This window comes from Schistocerca piceifrons, chromosome 2 (genome assembly GCF_021461385.2).
Source record: "Schistocerca piceifrons isolate TAMUIC-IGC-003096 chromosome 2, iqSchPice1.1, whole genome shotgun sequence".
NCBI lineage: Eukaryota > Metazoa > Arthropoda > Insecta > Orthoptera > Acrididae > Schistocerca > Schistocerca piceifrons.
The window spans coordinates 58,313,698-58,333,020 of record NC_060139.1 but is presented as its reverse complement, the minus strand read 5'-3'; the positions used below and the strand labels follow the sequence as shown (position 1 = coordinate 58,333,020).

Genomic DNA, 19,323 nt, shown 5'->3' with positions numbered 1-19,323 from the left:
GTCTGCAGTCTCAGAGAGCTCAAACTCCACTGCCTTAAAGGCAAAGAAAGGTAAAGATGGAGAGCCTGTATATGAATTTGAGAAAACAGTATGAGAAGTATGGAAATGAGTTGTTGTTGTAGATTGGTTTGATGGAGTGCTCCATGCTACTCTATCCTGTGCAAGCCTATTCAGCTCCAAATAACTTCTGAATATACTTGCAGTATTCTTTTCTTGGTCTTCCTCTACAACTTTTATCCCCATCTCCTACATACATACACACTTTCTAAATTGGCGATCCCTTGATGCCTCAGAATGTATCCTATCAACCGATCCCTCCTTTTGGCCACTTTGTGCCACAAATTTCTTGTGTCCCCAATTCTATTCGGTACCTCCTCATAAGTTACGCAATGTACCCATCTAATCTTCAGCATTCTTCTATAGCAGGAGACAAGTACAGAAGGTGAATAAGAAGCGATTAAAGAAGCAGGAAAATTATTGAAACATACGGCAAGTTTACCACAGTATAAAGTAGCACAATGTTTGATGTTATCCAGTCCCTACACACCAAAAGGGAAGAGAAGGAAGTTCATCACAAGTTGTCACGGACCCTGTCACGTGATGGATAGTACTTCACCAGCCACAAAGTGATGCTTCAGAACATGTTGAACATCTAAGACCCTTTTGAAGGTAGTCTAGACTTGAGTCTAGGAATTTCAAGGGCGAGCTGGAGAAGAACATGAAGAGAATGAAACAGAGGAACAGAAAAGAAGATGCAGTTGAGCCTGTGCACAAAGCACTGTAAGTGTTAAGATCAAGAAGATGAGGATCATTTGTCAAGGATTTCTTTTTTTATGTTTGCGTGTTTTTGGGATTGTAGTGAATAAGTTAGGTTAGTGATATATATATATATATATATATATATATATATATATATATATATATATATATATATATATATATATATATATATATATATATATATAATGGAAGGAAACATTCCACGTGGGAAAAATTATATATAAATACAAAGATGAGGTGACTTACCGAACAAAAACGCTGGCAGGTCGATAGACACACAAACAAACACAAACATACACACAAAATTCAAGCTTTCGCAACAAATTGTTGCCTCATCAGGAAAGAGGGAAGGAGAGGGGAAGACGAAAGGAAGTGGGTTTTAAAGGAGAGGGTAAGGAGTCATTCCAATCCCGGGAGCGGAAAGACTTACCTTAGGGGGAAAAAAGGACAGGTATACACTCGCACACACGCACATATCCATCCACACATACAGACACAAGCAGACATATTTAAAGACAAAGAGTTTGGGCAGAGATGTCAGTTGAGGCAGAAGTGTAGAGGCAAAGAAGTTGTTGAAAGACAGGTGAGGTATGAGTGGCGGCAACTTGAAATTAGCGGAGATTGAGGCCTGGCGGATGACGAGAAGAGAGGATATACTGAAGGGCAAGTTCCCATCTCCGGAGTTCGGATAGGTTGGTGTTGGTGGGAAGTATCCAGATAACCCGGACGGTGTAACACTGTGCCAAGATGTGCTGGCCGTGCACCAAGGCATGTTTAGCCACAGGGTGATCCTCATTACCAACAAACACTGTCTGCCTGTGTCCATTCATGCGAATGGACAGTTTGTTGCTGGTCATTCCCACATAGAATGCGTCACAGTGTAGACAGGTCAGTTGGTAAATCACGTGGGTGTTTTCACACGTGGCTCTGCCTTTGATCGTGTACACCTTCCGGGTTACAGGACTGGAGTAGGTGGTGGTGGGAGGGTGCATGGGACAGGTTTTGCATCGGGGGCGGTTACAAGGATAGGAGCCAGAGGGTAGGGAAGGTGGTTTGGGGATTTCATAGGGATGAACTAACAGGTTACGAAGGTTAGGTGGACGGCGGAAAGACACTCTTGGCGGAGTGGGGAGGATTTCATGAAGGATGGATCTCATTTCAGGGCAGGATTTGAGGAAGTCGTATCCCTGCTGGAGAGCCACATTCAGAGTCTGGTCCAGTCCCGGAAAGTATCCTGTCACAAGTGGGGCACTTTTGTGGTTCTTCTGTGGGGGATTCTGGGTTTGAGGGGACGAGGAAGTGGCTCTGGTTATTTGCTTCTGTACCAGGTCGGGAGGGTAGTTGCGGGATGCGAAAGCTGTTTTCAGGTTGTTGGTGTAATGATTCAGGGATTCCGGACTGGAGCAGATTCGTTTGCCACGAAGACCTAGGCTGTAGGGAAGGGACCGTTTGATGTGGAATGGGTGGCAGCTGTCATAATGGAGGTACTGTTGCTTGTTGGTGGGTTTGATGTGGACGGACGTGTGAAGTTGGCCATTGGACAGGTGGAGGTCAACGTCAAGGAAAGTGGCATGGGATTTGGAGTAGGACCAGGTGAAACTGATGGAACCAAAGGAGTTGAGGTTGGAGAGGAAATTCTGGAGTTCTTCTTCACTGTGAGTCCAGATCATGAAGATGTCATCAATAAATCTGTACCAAACTTTGGGTTGGCAGACTTGGGTAACCAAGAAGGCTTCCTCTAAGCGACCCATGAATAGGTTGGCGTACGAGGGGGCCATCCTGGTACCCATGGCTGATCCCTTTAATTGTTGGTATGTCTGGCCTTCAAAAGTGAAGAAGTTGTGGGTCAGGATGAAGCTGGCTAAGGTGATGAGGAAAGAGGTTTTAGGTAGGGTGGCAGGTGATCGGCGTGAAAGGAAATGCTCCATCGCAGCGAGGCCCTGGACGTGCGGAATATTTGTGTATAAGGACGTGGCATCAATGGTTACAAGGATGGTTTCCGGGGGTAACAGATTGGGTAAGGATTCCAGGCGTTCAAGGAAGTGGTTGGTGTCCTTGATGAAGGATGGGAGACTGCATGTAATGGGTTGAAGGTGTTGATCTACGTAGGCAGAGATACGTTCTGTGGGGGCTTGGTAACCAGCTACAATGGGGCGGCCGGGATGATTGGGTTTGTGGATTTTAGGAAGAAGGTAGAAGGTAGGGGTGCGGGGTGTCGGTGGGGTCAGGAGGTTGATGGAGTCAGGTGAAAGGTTTTGCAGGGGGCCTAAGGTTCTGAGGATTCCTTGAAGCTCCGCCTGGACATCGGGAATGGGGTTACCTTGGCAAACTTTGTATGTGGTGTTGTCTGAAAGCTGACGCAGTCCCTCAGCCACATACTCCCGACGATCAAGTACCACGGTCGTGGAACCCTTGTCTGCCGGAAGAATGATGATGGATCGGTCAGCCTTCAGATCACGGATAGCCTGGGCTTCAGCAGTGGTGATGTTGGGTGTAGGATTAAGGTTTTTTAAGAAGGATTGAGATGCAAGGCTGGAAGTCAGATATTCCTGGAAGGTTTGGAGAGGGTGATTTTGAGGAAGAGGAGGTGGGTCCCGCTGTGACGGAGGACGGAACTGCCTGGAACAGTTCCGTCCTCCGTCACAGCGGGACCCACCTCCTCTTCCTCAAAATCACCCTCTCCAAACCTTCCAGGAATATCTGACTTCCAGCCTTGCATCTCAATCCTTCTTAAAAAACCTTAATCCTACACCCAACATCACCACTGCTGAAGCCCAGGCTATCCGTGATCTGAAGGCTGACCGATCCATCATCATTCTTCCGGCAGACAAGGGTTCCACGACCGTGGTACTTGATCGTCGGGAGTATGTGGCTGAGGGACTGCGTCAGCTTTCAGACAACACCACATACAAAGTTTGCCAAGGTAACCCCATTCCCGATGTCCAGGCGGAGCTTCAAGGAATCCTCAGAACCTTAGGCCCCCTGCAAAACCTTTCACCTGACTCCATCAACCTCCTGACCCCACCGACACCCCGCACCCCTACCTTCTACCTTCTTCCTAAAATCCACAAACCCAATCATCCCGGCCGCCCCATTGTAGCTGGTTACCAAGCCCCCACAGAACGTATCTCTGCCTACGTAGATCAACACCTTCAACCCATTACATGCAGTCTCCCATCCTTCATCAAGGACACCAACCACTTCCTTGAACGCCTGGAATCCTTACCCAATCTGTTACCCCCGGAAACCATCCTTGTAACCATTGATGCCACGTCCTTATACACAAATATTCCGCACGTCCAGGGCCTCGCTGCGATGGAGCATTTCCTTTCACGCCGATCACCTGCCACCCTACCTAAAACCTCTTTCCTCATCACCTTAGCCAGCTTCATCCTGACCCACAACTTCTTCACTTTTGAAGGCCAGACATACCAACAATTAAAGGGAACAGCCATGGGTACCAGGATGGCCCCCTCGTACGCCAACCTATTCATGGGTCGCTTAGAGGAAGCCTTCTTGGTTACCCAAGTCTGCCAACCCAAAGTTTGGTACAGATTTATTGATGACATCTTCATGATCTGGACTCACAGTGAAGAAGAACTCCAGAATTTCCTCTCCAACCTCAACTCCCTTGGTTCCATCAGTTTCACCTGGTCCTACTCCAAATCCCATGCCACTTTCCTTGACGTTGACCTCCACCTGTCCAATGGCCAACTTCACACGTCCGTCCACATCAAACCCACCAACAAGCAACAGTACCTCCATTATGACAGCTGCCACCCATTCCACATCAAACGGTCCCTTCCCTACAGCCTAGGTCTTCGTGGCAAACGAATCTGCTCCAGTCCGGAATCCCTGAATCATTACACCAACAACCTGAAAACAGCTTTCGCATCCCGCAACTACCCTCCCGACCTGGTACAGAAGCAAATAACCAGAGCCACTTCCTCGTCCCCTCAAACCCAGAATCCCCCACAGAAGAACCACAAAAGTGCCCCACTTGTGACAGGATACTTTCCGGGACTGGACCAGACTCTGAATGTGGCTCTCCAGCAGGGATACGACTTCCTCAAATCCTGCCCTGAAATGAGATCCATCCTTCATGAAATCCTCCCCACTCCGCCAAGAGTGTCTTTCCGCCGTCCACCTAACCTTCGTAACCTGTTAGTTCATCCCTATGAAATCCCCAAACCACCTTCCCTACCCTCTGGCTCCTATCCTTGTAACCGCCCCCGATGCAAAACCTGTCCCATGCACCCTCCCACCACCACCTACTCCAGTCCTGTAACCCGGAAGGTGTACACGATCAAAGGCAGAGCCACGTGTGAAAACACCCACGTGATTTACCAACTGACCTGTCTACACTGTGACGCATTCTATGTGGGAATGACCAGCAACAAACTGTCCATTCGCATGAATGGACACAGGCAGACAGTGTTTGTTGGTAATGAGGATCACCCTGTGGCTAAACATGCCGTGGTGCACGGCCAGCACATCTTGGCACAGTGTTACACCGTCCGGGTTATCTGGATACTTCCCACCAACACCAACCTATCCGAACTCCGGAGATGGGAACTTCCCCTTCAGTATATCCTCTCTTCTCGTCATCCGCCAGGCCTCAATCTCCGCTAATTTCAAGTTGCCGCCACTCATACCTCACCTGTCTTTCAACAACTTCTTTGCCTCTACACTTCTGCCTCAACTGACATCTCTGCCCAAACTCTTTGTCTTTAAATATGTCTGCTTGTGTCTGTATGTGTGGATGGATATGTGCGTGTGTGCGAGTGTATACCTGTCCTTTTTTCCCCCTAAGGTAAGTCTTTCCGCTCCCGGGATTGGAATGACTCCTTACCCTCTCCTTTAAAACCCACTTCCTTTCGTCTTCCCCTCTCCTTCCCTCTTTCCTGATGAGGCAACAATTTGTTGCGAAAGCTTGAATTTTGTGTGTATGTTTGTGTTTGTTTGTGTGTCTATCGACCTGCCGGCGTTTTTGTTCGGTAAGTCACCTCATCTTTGTATTTTTTTATATATATATATATATATATATTATTTTTCAGATTGCAATACATCAAGGGCAAGAAAGGATGGAATGAGAGTCATACCAGTATTGGGTTTTGTATCCTGCACCAGGTTAAGCATGGAGCGAGTTACTATCTGAGGTAAGCCTGATTATGGAACCCAGTAGGCAAAACCTACCCGTCTACTAGCTCATAGCATCAGTAAAGTACAAATTGAACAAGTATGATTGCGTATTCTAATTCGTTTCCCAGTAACAGGAAAACATGAGAGTTTCACTGTTACACCACTCACACGAATCCAATAAAGTGGGGAGTTCTTGTAAAAATTCATGCACATGAGGATCTGGAAGGGCATTGGTGGAGGGGGGGTAATTAATTTTGGAAGATGGTAGCTGGTATGCAATAACGATAGAGGAGGAATTACGAAACTGTTGAAGGGGGAAGGTCACAGTGTGTCTGACCAGGATAATGCAAACCAGCATAACCACATGTGCAATACAACTGTTCCAGACAGACAGAAAGGACTAGATCGTCTGAGTGATACTGGGCAACCCAGACTGAACCTACGATGACGTGGCAATAATGGTGAGTTACTACGAGCAGGTGAAGCTCACGGAGACCAGACAGATTAAACTTCAGGGGAAGTGGGTTATTAATCAATGGGAGTAAGTGCAACATAAAAAGAACAACCTTCCAGCTACTAGCCACGATTGTGAGAATTATGCAAGTGAACATCTCACAACCATAGGTGTACTGGCCAGATCTAATTTGGAATTATTTCCAGCACTGAGTTCAACACTCGTAAATCAAACTTTAGAACCTGACCTAATCCAGTCCCTTGGTCAATTCACTGCCATGCAGGAAGGGCACATTTCTGCTAACCAGTTAATGCATCACACAGAACAGTTCAGAGGACAACACATGACATTGATTTTGGTTGCCGCAATACCAAGTGTCACAGTGACTAACTCTGCTGTGCATAACTTTAATTCTTTTGAGATAGAGAGCCAACAATTGGTGTAATAAATAGACTCGCAAGTAAAATAGCAATAAGCAGCATAGTAACAAAGATTGGATGTGGTATCTAATCCAAGTGAGCAAGCTGCCAGTTACGTTATCTATCATTTTCTCTGTATTTTGTACAAACATGAAGCATAATATGCAACTGATTTTAAGGTAGACCCAACAGAGCAGGTCTTGTTCACAGATGAGGAAGGGAGAGGGGGGGGGGGGGATAGGCAAATATAGGCACATTAGTGTGAGCCTGAATGGTGTATTGCAGCAGCACTGTATAAAAAAACTTCAGGGCACATTCTGCCAGGTCCAATTGTCAGTGGTACTACACAGACTTGTGCACCAAGCGGCAAGGCAGGTTTCCGCACTTAACAGTGGCAGTGATTTTTTAGGATTTGTGACTGGTAGTGGTGCATGTGCACACCAAGCGTGATGCTGCTGACTAAACAGTGAGGTGACAAAAGTCAACTATACACATATACAGAAGGCGGTAGTATCACATAAACAAGGTATAAGAGGGCAGTGGATTAGCAGAGCTGTCATTTGTATTCAGGTGATTCATGTGAAAAGGTTTCCCACTAGATTATGGTAGCACAACGGGAATTAACAGACTCTGAATGCTGAGCAATAGTTGGTGCTCGACACCTGGGACATTCCATTTCGGAAATCATTAAGGAATCCAATACTCCGAGATCCACAGCGCCAAGAACAGCACAATTCAGGCATTATCTCTCACAACAGACAACTCAGTGGCCAATGGCCTTCACTTAACAACCGAGAGCAGCAGGTTTGCAAAGAATTGTCAATGCTAACAGACTGGCAAGAATAATAATTTGGGGTAACTCAACACTTAGGCAAAAAGTATTCACTGCTCAAAAGAAAGTGGTTAGAATAATGTGTGGGGCTCATAGTCACACATTGTGTAGGCATCTGCTTAAAAGGTTAGTAATTCTTACAATATCCTCACAGTACATTTACTCAGTAAAAAAATTTGTTATCAACAACATGGACCATTTTAAAAACAACAGTGACATTAATGATTATAATGCCAGAAGAAAGTAAGACTTACACTATCCTCTACTTAACCTATCTTTGGCACAGAAAGGGGTAAAATATGCTGCTTTGAAACTTTTCGATAAATTACCAAATGAAATAAAATGTCTGACAGACAACAGCAATAGTTTTAAAAATAAATTGAAATCATATCTCCTTGACAACTCCTTCTATACCACACATGAATTCTTGAACAGGAATAAATAAATCTATAGGTATAATATATGCATTTTGTCCCATTTAAGGGAATGGGGTAGGTAATAAAAATTTTAAGCTTTTTAAAAAACACCTTGATTCATGTGTGCATTTCTGATGCACTTGACATGTTCCAAATCGTAATGGTTACTGTGAGATTGGTAAATGAAACACATAACTAACTAACAAACTGAGAAATAACTCCAGAAATCAATGTGGGACATATGATGAAGTAACCGTTAAGGGCAGTGCAGCAAAATTTGGTGTTAATGGGCTGTGGCGGCAAATGACTGATGCGAGAGCCTTTGCTAACAGCACGACATCACCTGCAGTGTCTCTCTGGGCTCGTGACCATATCTGTTGGACTCCAGGCGACTGGAAAACCATGGCCTGGTCAGAATCCTTATTTGAGCTGATTAGAGCTTACGCGGGGGTTTGAATGTAGTGCAGACCCTGCAAAGTCATGGACCCAAGTTGTCATCAAGACACTGTGCAAGATGGTGGTGGCTCCATAATGGGCTGTGTTTATATGGAATTGACTGGGTCTTCTGGCTATTCAGATACTCGGAGACCATTTGCAGCCATTCATGGACATCATGTTCCTAAACAACAATGGACTTTTTATAGATGACAATGTGCCTTGTCACCAGGCCACAGTTGTTCGCAGATGGTTTGAAGAACATTCTGGACAATCTGAGTGAATGATCTGGCCACCCAGTTCACCCGACATAAATCTCATGGAACATCTATAGGTCACAATCGAGAGGACAGTTCATGTACAAAATCCTGCACCAGGAACACTTTCACAATTATGGAATTATGGACAGCTATAGAGATAGCATGACTCAACATTTCTGCAGCGGACTTCCAACAACTTGTTGAGTCCATGCCATGGTGAGCTGCTGCACTACACCAGACAAAAGGAGGTTCGACACGATATTAGGACCTGTACCATGACTTTTGTCACCTCAGTGTATAAACACTGAACATTTTGTAATGAAATTATTCTCAATCTCACAGCCCTATCGGCACAATGTGGCTGTGCAGGATGAGGTCGCCACATGGACCTGCCAGTAGAAATCACCGGTTCGAGGCCATGGCGAGGCAAAAGCACTACACACGAGTCCTCCCAGACTTGGTGTCATAGTGCAGCTGGCTACCCCAGGTAGCATGGCTGACTCCAGCCCAGAGGGCAGCAGGTCACTACCAGTGTGCACCCGCCACTGTACTCCATCACAAGATGGGCATCTCATCACGGTGGGCACTCACCGCCATGATGCAGCCAGGTGTCATCCAAAGCCGTGGTTGATACTCCATTGCTGAGAATACAAACCGCCGCCACAGGAACCACGTGGTCAGCTTGCCTAATGAGACCACTGGTGCTCGTTGGAGAAAACACTTCACCATCTCGGGGCTTGCAAGCAGCCAGCCTAGCAGAATTCAGCAGCCAGCCAACCACTGAATTAGTGTATTACACAGCACAGAGTCTTCAATAAACAACTTGTTATCTTCGCAGCTGCTTTTTTCTGGAACCCCTTACATTCCCATCTAGCCTTCACCGCCCGCTCACACAGTCCTGTCTCATAGCCACCCCTTCCTGCACAGGTGGCACTACAGAAGTATGCATGTTATTAACTGTAACTAAACATCTGCAGCTGTGTAAATTATATCAAAACGAAGAATGTTAATGTCCAGCTCTGCAGGTACATCCTAGCTACACTGTGCTCTTTAATCAAATACCAATTCAAATAGGACGTTGCTCTTTTTCCCAATCCGCACACAGTAAATGTTTGTGTAAGTAATTCTCCTCACATCGGTCTCAGGCACATAAAAGTACAATCACAGGCAACCTGAAAACTGAAATACTGTCTTACTGTTCTTCCTGCTCCAGGCTGTGAAGCATCTGAAACCCAGGTTCCAGTGATGGCTGTAATTCATCAACTGCATAGCCTTCTCCGAGTGCTGGAAAGTGTATTTCTGGCACATCCCCATCTTCATCTTCAATTTTACACCTGCAAGCATAATAATACAATAAACTAGAAACAAAGAAAAATTTCAACTGACATTTACATGTATTACCTTTTTCATCTGTTCTCATAAAAATGGAACAGGCCCAACACAACTAACACATATTAGAGATGTCATTAATACTTCCAACAACAGATTAGTACATTATGTGTCTGAAACCAATAACAATACTATTTTTTTTAATTTGTAAATTAAAAATGTTCATTCCTGAATGATGGAATGAGTTGTTGCATAACGCTGGGGCCTTACATGTGGCTGTTCAGGGAAAAAAGTAACCATGTTAAAAATCAGATGTTGGCATGATCTTGAAAGGGCAAGTGTGCATGAATGAACATTGCTCAGAGATCTTTAGATTTGTTGAAACGAAACTCTGGTGACATTCCCCTATGTTAAACAGTATTAGATGACACAAGGATTTATCTCTGCTCCACATTTTAGAAATGGAGCTGTCACACAGATATATAGTACAGGACACAAAAATGATCAAAAATGGTCACTGGCTCAATTAATTTACTGCAGGCATTGATTATGTATTCTCTTATTTTATTCACTCACGTCACTTAATACTTTGATGCAATATTGAACTCACAGTCTTCCAGAGATTGCCAAATGCAAGCAGCCCATTTCAAGACATTTTTATTATTTCAATGGCTGATTTCCTTTTGGAGTACACCACAAATTTGTCAAGATCCTTTACTCTACATTAAGTAATGAGCTTCACAAGCATTATGCAAATAATAAAGTTGAATTATATTGCTGTAGCTATCTGCACTTTGACATGCCATTTACAATCCAGTTTAAATCCCTCCTTCAATATGATAAATACTGATCTACTCAATACACTAGGGATAGCCTGCCCATCATTTTCTTCCTTTGTTGCTGTTTTCATCTGAGCTTCCATTAATGGCCTACATCACTTCCTCCTCTACATAAATATGCATACTATTGACCAGTAAAGTAAGAGAAAGACTACCACTCATCTATAGCGGATCAATGTGTCGAACACAGTAACACTCACCATCATAAGTTCACGCAAAACCTGGCCTGTGTTGATATCATCCCTATCATCCCCCCACCCCAATCCCTTTCACTACCCCAAAGATCTTGCAAAAGCAAACATATTCAGCTGCATAATAGCTGCCATGCTAGTATCAAAACACAAGATTTCACACCGAAGGAGGAGAGGGAGGGGGGATTCCCTCCCCCTAAATAGCTTTCTTGTAAATCAATACACATAGTCCAACACATTTTTTACTTCATGATACCTTGAATACATTACCTAAAAGTTCAATCCCTTACTATGATGTGCATCATCATACACTCAGGTATTCCTTTGGGTTTGGGGAAAAACAGCTAGGAGCCAAAACTGGTAAATACAGCAGATGTGAAGGCTCTTTGAACTGAAGTTCATGCATTTTATGCTGAAGATGAGTCACTGTGCAGTGTTGTGGTGAAACAGAACTTTCTCCTTTGCAAGATGTAAGATATAACCCTTCAGTTTATTGAGTACTGAAGCATAACATTCAGTGGTAATGGTTCAAATGAATTAGATATGACATCATAAAATATACATAACAAGGGGTATGGGTCTGGATGGGGGCAGAGTGGGGAATGCCTTATTATAATTAAACAGAACATACACTTTTTGCACCAGAGTGAGCAACCCAGTATTACAAAAATGAAATACCAAATATAATGAAGTTTAACATGTAACAGAATAAAATGGCTGGATAACAATTAAGTATTGGTCCACAGAAAGGACACCCAATTGTATTACAATATTTGTTGCAGATGTAGAATGTAAAAGTCAGCCTTAACACAATGGTAATTTCTACAAAGAACCTGAAAGTATGAAATTTAAGTGTACATTCCAATCACAAAATCTACATCAACCCTATCAATAATTTGTATAACAATAATGGAAATTACTGGATGGAGCAGTACATAAAATAAGGGAAAGGCAACCATTCATCTCTACCGGATCAATGCGCGAAGCACCGTGTCTAACTGAAACCCAAATGCACAATCCTATGGCAATGCCATGCCTTGGCTATAGAAGTAAGCGTTTGGGTGTCTATGTGGTTGTGTGTATGAACGTAGGTACTATTGCTAGAGGAAGAGCTACTGTTCAAAAGCTAGTATGAATACTGTTTTCTGTTAAGTGTTACTGTGTTCGACACATTGATCCGCTATAGATGAGTGGTAGTCTTTCTCTTACTTTACTGGTCAATAGTATGCATATTTATGTAAATTTATTTCAATAAGAACATCAAATTATGCAGTATATTTGAAATGTGTAATACTTGTTTCAATTATCTAGGAAACCTATACAGACATAGCCTATGAGACACACTCCTCAATTTCCTGACTTATGATGATGATGATGATGATGATGAGGTCCCATACTCAGAGGAGTGTAGGGGACAATGCGGTAGACCTGCACTGCTGACTAGGCAAGGTCTTAGTGGAGGTGGTTTGCCATTGCCTTCCTCCAACCATAATGCGGATGAATGATGATGATTAAAACGACACAACACCCAGTCATCTTGAGGCAGGGAAAATCCCTGACCCCGCTGGGAATCAAACCCGGGACCCAGTGCGCAGGAAGCGAGAATGCTACCGCCAGACCAAGAGCTGAGGACTCCTGACTTATATCTGCTGCTTATTTTAAACATTGAAATACTTATAAAAGTCGATGTTTTCCCATTTGTGGGTGTATTTTTAAGATATTGTAACTTCATGTGTTTGGCTGTTGATATACTTTCCGGGATGTGAGGTCGTGGTCCAAGAACTTTTCTGCTCCTTACGTTTCGTCCAGGACTGCGCTGGACTTCCTCAGAGGCACTGCTCCGCTGAGTCTTGCCGACTGGTCGGCAAGACTCAGCGGAGCAGTGCCTCTGAGGAAGTCCAGCGCAGTCCTGGACGAAACGTAAGGAGCAGAAAAGTTCTTGGACCATGACCTCACATCCCGGAAAGTATATCAACAGCCATGTCACCCAGTCGTGAAAGCCTTCATTCTACATTCATGTGTTTGGTTTCCTGCTTGAAAAAATAAATAAATATAATCCTTTTCAACCACAGCCCTTTTTCTAACTCTCGTAGGACTGAGGGGTATTTTGTCTTTCCCTTTCCACTCTATAAGTATTATCTTTTCACTTACATGTGCTGAATGACTGGCTAACAATTGAGGCAGATAAAGAGAGGAGTGTATTTGGTTTGTAGAAAAGACTACAATAAAAACAAAAAAGAAAGGAAAAAAAGAGACTGAAAATCTTTCTAATTAAAGGAATGTTTACGGTCCGTATTTTCATACTGTCTAAAATTCCACACAGAATTCTGAGGGAGACACAGAAGATGAATATGTTATTAGTAACCAATTATATAATAAGAACAACATTGAAACAGGAAATAAATAATAAGAGTTAGTTGTGTACATCTTTTGTACACAAAAAATTTTATCAAGATATTTTTGTGGATCAATTGCATCCTGACAAATTACTACAAATGTTTGTCCTAGATCAAAATATTTACATACACCAGCTCAGAAATTATGTCCTTCTGCCTCGTCTGTGTAAGCATTTTATATTCTTCCATTACTCGTAAACAATTTCCAAGAACGAAGTTGTTGTAATTTAATACTCGTAGCTGATAATCTTGAACAATTCCTTCTATGCCTCCTAGGCCCATTTCCACAAGTACACGCTCCAACACATCCTGAAAAAGATACAAAAACAATCGAATTTATTCCAACAATGAAATTACTTTTAAAGTAGCAATAAAAATACAACCAACACAAGAAAACTAAAAATAAGAATAAAGGCATAACACCTTCTATGACCAAAGCTCTCCTGTATGATTTATGCTCATAATTTTTATTTGGCATCAATTTCTTTAAGACACTAGCCCTTTTCCATAAACTCTGCACAGCCAATGTATAATGGATAATGTTGCAAGTATCCTTGAGAGAAATTTTGTCATGTATCAGAAGTAAAACTGAAACAAGTCATGTTTGTTGGACCTGACACCCAAAAAATGATGTTTGATTCCAGTTCTGAATTAAAACTGATGACGAGTGAGAGGGAGACTTGGGTATTATTCAAGGAGGTTGTTACTAAGTTCTTTGGCAAAAAAAGGATTTACACAGTATTTCTGTTATACCCAACAAGCTGGAACAGTTCAAGTAGGTAGGCTGCTTGATGACCCTCAAGATTCATTCCCTGACTATTTTGGTGAAAGTGAGGAATACGGCGAGTTCTTTCATTAAGAAATCAAAGTGATGGCAACACTTTATCGGGGTTGCTGCAATACCAATATGACACAAAACCCTCGTTGATACCTTCACCTAGATGTACAACACGGTTTTCATTAGAGATAAAGTTATATTAGCCGCCTGACACACAATTCCGGAGTTATGAAGAGGTGTTTTCATGTTTATACTTCAACAAAATCTCCGTTCATATTGAAAATTAAATTACTTTTCATTCCAATTACATATGTTTTGCCAACACAACTGCTTTGTGACAAGGTTTGACCTTTAAAACAGAGTTCAAAGTCATTTCAAGGTAACCATTCCATGACCCCCTTCAAACCTTACAACTTTTACTAGAGACTTTTTTTGCAGAATTGTACCATTTCAGAGATATCGAGTGGTACAGATTAAAATGGGACACCCTATATATACACAACCCAATTCCACTGTCAGAAACGATCTTACGAAAGTAGTACACTGCCACACCAATACATTCAAAGACACAAGAAAGAAAGACAAATTTCAGCTCTAGCTCAGCAACTGCTTTTAAATTAGGCAGAAAGAGGATGCACAAAAGAACCCACAAGAAGTACAAAAAGAAATCAAAAATGCTGTAAATGAGGTGGCAAATGCTTTCATCAAGAAGCACATCACCATCAATGCACAAACACATTAAGGCATTAGCTAAGAGAAGAGAAACCGGACAGCTGGCTATGAGACACAAGGCACACGGAAAAAGCACAGTTAGAAGAGGTATGGAAAACCACCCAAGCAACTCTGAGAAGAGCAAAGAGAAGATATATGACAAAATGGACTGCACAAACTACAGAGGAATTGCCCTCCTGAGTGTCTGCTATAAGATCTTGGCCAACTGCATATGAATACAATTCAGCCGTCTACAGAATAGGTGATTGGTGTATATCAGGGTGGTTTCAGAGGGAGCCGATCAACTGCAGACAACATTAATGTACTGCGACAGCTCACTGTGAAGGTGTGCCAGGAGGTCCTGATGAATTGCCTAACTAGTTTGGAATACCTACGAAACTTGTTAGTCTAGTTTTCGTTTGTCACATTGATTCAATAGGCAAAGTGAAAATCAGGTACCAAGTCACTGAAGATATTAACATAAAAACAGGGTTGAGACAAGGCACTCACAAGTCACGCGCATTGTCCAGCTTGGTTTTTGAAGAGGTAATAAGGAAAGATTTCTGTAAGATTTCAATGGGGTCAAGGTAGAAGATGGGAAAATTGGGCACATCGCATCTGCCAATGACATGGCCCTGTTATTTGCTAATGACAAGGACCTGTTGTCCAAATCTGAGGAAGAATTTATGCAGATAAGCGACACCATGAAGGCGGCAGAGAGCAAGATTAGTCTCCTTTTGAATGACTCTGCTAGTGAGCAAGACTCAAGCCTATACAAAATATCCACTCTAGCCACTGATAGTTGGAACCCGACAAAAAGATTCATAATTTTAACTATATGGGGTAGTATTTACAGAGCAACCTCGCGTGAAGCAGAAATCAAACTGAGGAGCCAAGCTGAAAATTAACCATACTTCAGTCTGAGACCACTTTTGAAATTACACAGCCTCTCAAGGAATTGCAAACTTCAGCCATACAAAACACTGATCCAACCCATAGGGCTACCTGGTTGTGAAACATGGGAGTCTGGAAAAAATCTTCAATAATCTTCTCGTTTTTGAGTAGAAACTCTTGAGGAAGATCTATGATCTGACATTCTGAGATCACTGGGGAATGAAGGATCTGGCATACTTGTAAGGTGGATGAGGTCTACAAAAGACCAAATATTGTGGGACTGGTAGGAACTGAGCAGCTCATATGGGGAGAGTAAGCCAGTCAGACCAATAAACCCCGATGAACATTGAAATCCGGATTTTACTCCTTATGGAAGAAGACTACTAGGCAGACAAAAGAAAAGATAGAGAGATGGAATTCATAAGAACCTGCTGCGTATAGGGTGACTGGCAGCAAAAGGAAGGAAACAGAATCCAGTGGAGAGGAGCCTTGCCACTGCATGTGATCCACTGGACCTGAAAATGTAAAATGAGTATATCAACACAACCCTCAACAAAACCCCTTCCCAACAAAAGACCATTATCCATTACAGTTTGCAACAGCTCTGCATGAGAGAGTCAAAGCACATGTGTGCACACACATGAGAGGGGGGAGGGGAGAATTCACAGTATTTACCAAATTGCTTGGCCAGTAATTATTGTTTTCTTGTATGGTATATTTCCTGGCTGTGCCCATAGGCTTGCCCTCTTTGCTATTGTTGATGCTACAGCTGGTTTCCGGTATATGGGGAAATGAGGTTCCATTCAGCCTAGAGGTGGTGAGACCATCTTTATGCAATCCTTCTAAATGGGATGTGATGGGCAGCCACTGTGCTGGTTTAAGGGACAGTGGCATTTCCAAAATGGCTGGTGTTTCCACAGCACCTGTTGGTAACAAACTTTTAAAATGTCTCAGCAGGAAGCTGTATTTTGCCAAGGAGTGCTGTCAAGGGAGCAGGAAATGGTAAATGAAAGAAAGTAACTGCCTTCTGCTCCTGAAGTTTGATTGGTTAAAGGTGTGGCTGTAAAACAAGTTAATGGAACAGCTGGAGTTCACGGGGCCTGTGGCATTGGAGGTGAGGTTTCAAGTGTGTCCCCTACTGTAAAGCAGAAGTGAGTATCTTTAATGCTCAATAAAGTTGCTCTGTTGATGCAACAAGCTTTAAGGAATTCAAACAGGCATTCCTGTGCCTGTGTGTGGAATTCCAATTAGTCATTTCAATTTTAGAGGTGAATTTTGTTTCTGAGTACATATGCATATGATTGACGAAAACAAGTTTTGAACCAAGCAGTGGAACATTAAGTCAAATTGAATCCAACAAACTACAGGGTAGTTACAGTTAAACTTTTGCTACTGAGAGGGACCCCATGAAGAGCAATTGATCGTAGAACAATGAAACTTCATTGAAACACTTATAAGGACACATGAAAGAGAAATATTGAATAAATGATTGCAAGAAACACATTTTAATTTCCACTTGTTTACTGGACACCATGTTTACATTCCAGGTTACAAACATTGTCCAATGTGATGACCACCTGCATCAACGTTAAACTGGAACCACACTAGAGATACCATTTCACAATTGTTCACAGTACTTCTCGAACAGTGAACTGGTTGAAGCTCGCACACTGTGTCCAACATTCTCAGCCATAGCCACTGTAACTTCTTCAACAATCTGTGGTGCAACTGGCCATTGGCCTCTCCCAGAGTTAGTTCCCAAATCACCAGCTAATTCAAACTTCCACATTATGTTCTTCAACCCCAGTATTCCTTTAATGCATTGGTCCTTGTGAAGAGCAACTGCGCTGTGGCTGTTGATTTTGTTAAAACAGCTTTATGAGTAAAGCCCTGTCCACATTGTTCAGACCCATATCAACAGTTTGCAATTGTAATTTTCACTGATGCTTGTGTTTCAACTCTACATTGCTGTACCAGAACTGGCACCTAACAGCAAGTCATGATACTAACACTACTCACAACGCAAATCCTGCAGCGCACAGTCTGAACATCGTTCATCTAAAATTGTTTTCTGTCTGCACTGCCTCAAGCAGCAAAAGTTTAATTTTAATCACTCTTAACATTTGTATACCTGCAGACAAAGGCTCCACCACCGTAGTTTTGAACCGCAAAGATTACATGGCAGAAGGACTCCGTCAGCTGTCAGATACTTCCACCTACAAACCATGCCACAGTGATCCCATTCCCCAGCAATCCAGCAGGATCTCCAGTCACTACTCAAATCCTTAGGCCCATCCCAGAACCTCTCCCCAGAGTCCATCTCTCTACTTACCCCTACCACTCCCCGCACTCCCACCTTCTACATGCTTCCTAAAGTCCATAAACCCAACCACCCAGGGTGCTCCATTGTGGCCGGTTACTGTGCCCTCACTGAGAGAATCTCTGCTCTCTTAGACCAACACCTTCAACCTATTACCCGGAACCTATCCTCCTACATAAAAGATACCAACCATTTCCTCGACCGACTCTCCATTGTTCCATTCCCTTTACCACACGGTGCCCTGCTCGTCACTGTTGATTCCACCTCCCTGTACACTAACATTCCTAAGGCCTATGGCCTTACTGCTATCGAACACTACCTTTCCAGACGCCCTATGGATTCCAAACCAACAACCTCCTTCCTAGTCTCCATGACCAACTATATCTTCACCCACAATTACTTCTCCTTTGAAGGCTTTACCTACAAACAAATCCGCGGTACGGCTATGGGCACCCACATGGCACCATCCTATGCTAACCTATTCAAGGGCCATCTAGAGGAATCTCCAATGTGCACTTTCTCGGTTCTGACTTCCTGTTACTAGACCATCGGACGAAAGAATTTACAGGCAGCTAACACTGCCAGCCATGGCTTGGCCGCAATAAAAAAATGAATTCTTCCTAAAAACCCAGAATCCTAAACCCCTCACCTGGTTCAAATTCATTGATGACATCTTTGCTATCTGGATTGAAGGTGAGGACACATTATACACATTCCTCCAGGAGAATTTTCTCTGATTCGCGTACCTTGCACACCAAGGGAATAATCTGTCATGGGCTCTCCCAAGAATCTCTATAATTCTGAGGGAATTTCATCTACTCCAGGGGCCTTGTTTCAAGTATGATATGTCTTCTTCAAGTTTCCTTTTCTTCTACACATTCCTTCCACCTTTCAACTTTCCTGCGTTGCTTGGTACTAGCTTGCCATCTGAGATTTCGGTATTTACACTGTTTCTTTTCTTCAGTATATGCGGATACTGTCTGCAAAATTTGATGCAAATAGAGTTAATGTGAAGGGCGTTCAATAAGTAATGCGACACTTTATTTTCTGAAAGCAGGATGTTTTTATTAATGATTCCAATACACCATATTATTCTCTTTGGTCTACAAAATCCCATTTGAACATAA

The 19,323-nt window shown here is 43.0% G+C and overlaps 1 protein-coding gene across 2 annotated transcripts in view; it reads right to left on the bottom strand.

The window, feature by feature from the left end:
• The window catches only part of LOC124776677, a 170,758-nt gene that overhangs the window by 27,958 nt on the left and 123,477 nt on the right, over nt 1-19,323 (bottom strand). For both annotated transcript variants that reach the window (XM_047251779.1, XM_047251778.1), the window contains exons 7-8: nt 13,624-13,802; nt 9,935-10,072 (exon numbers count right to left, since the gene is read on the bottom strand). In XM_047251779.1, coding sequence (XP_047107735.1) covers nt 9,935-10,072; nt 13,624-13,802 — 317 coding nt within the window. The remainder of the gene's footprint in view (nt 1-9,934; nt 10,073-13,623; nt 13,803-19,323) is intronic.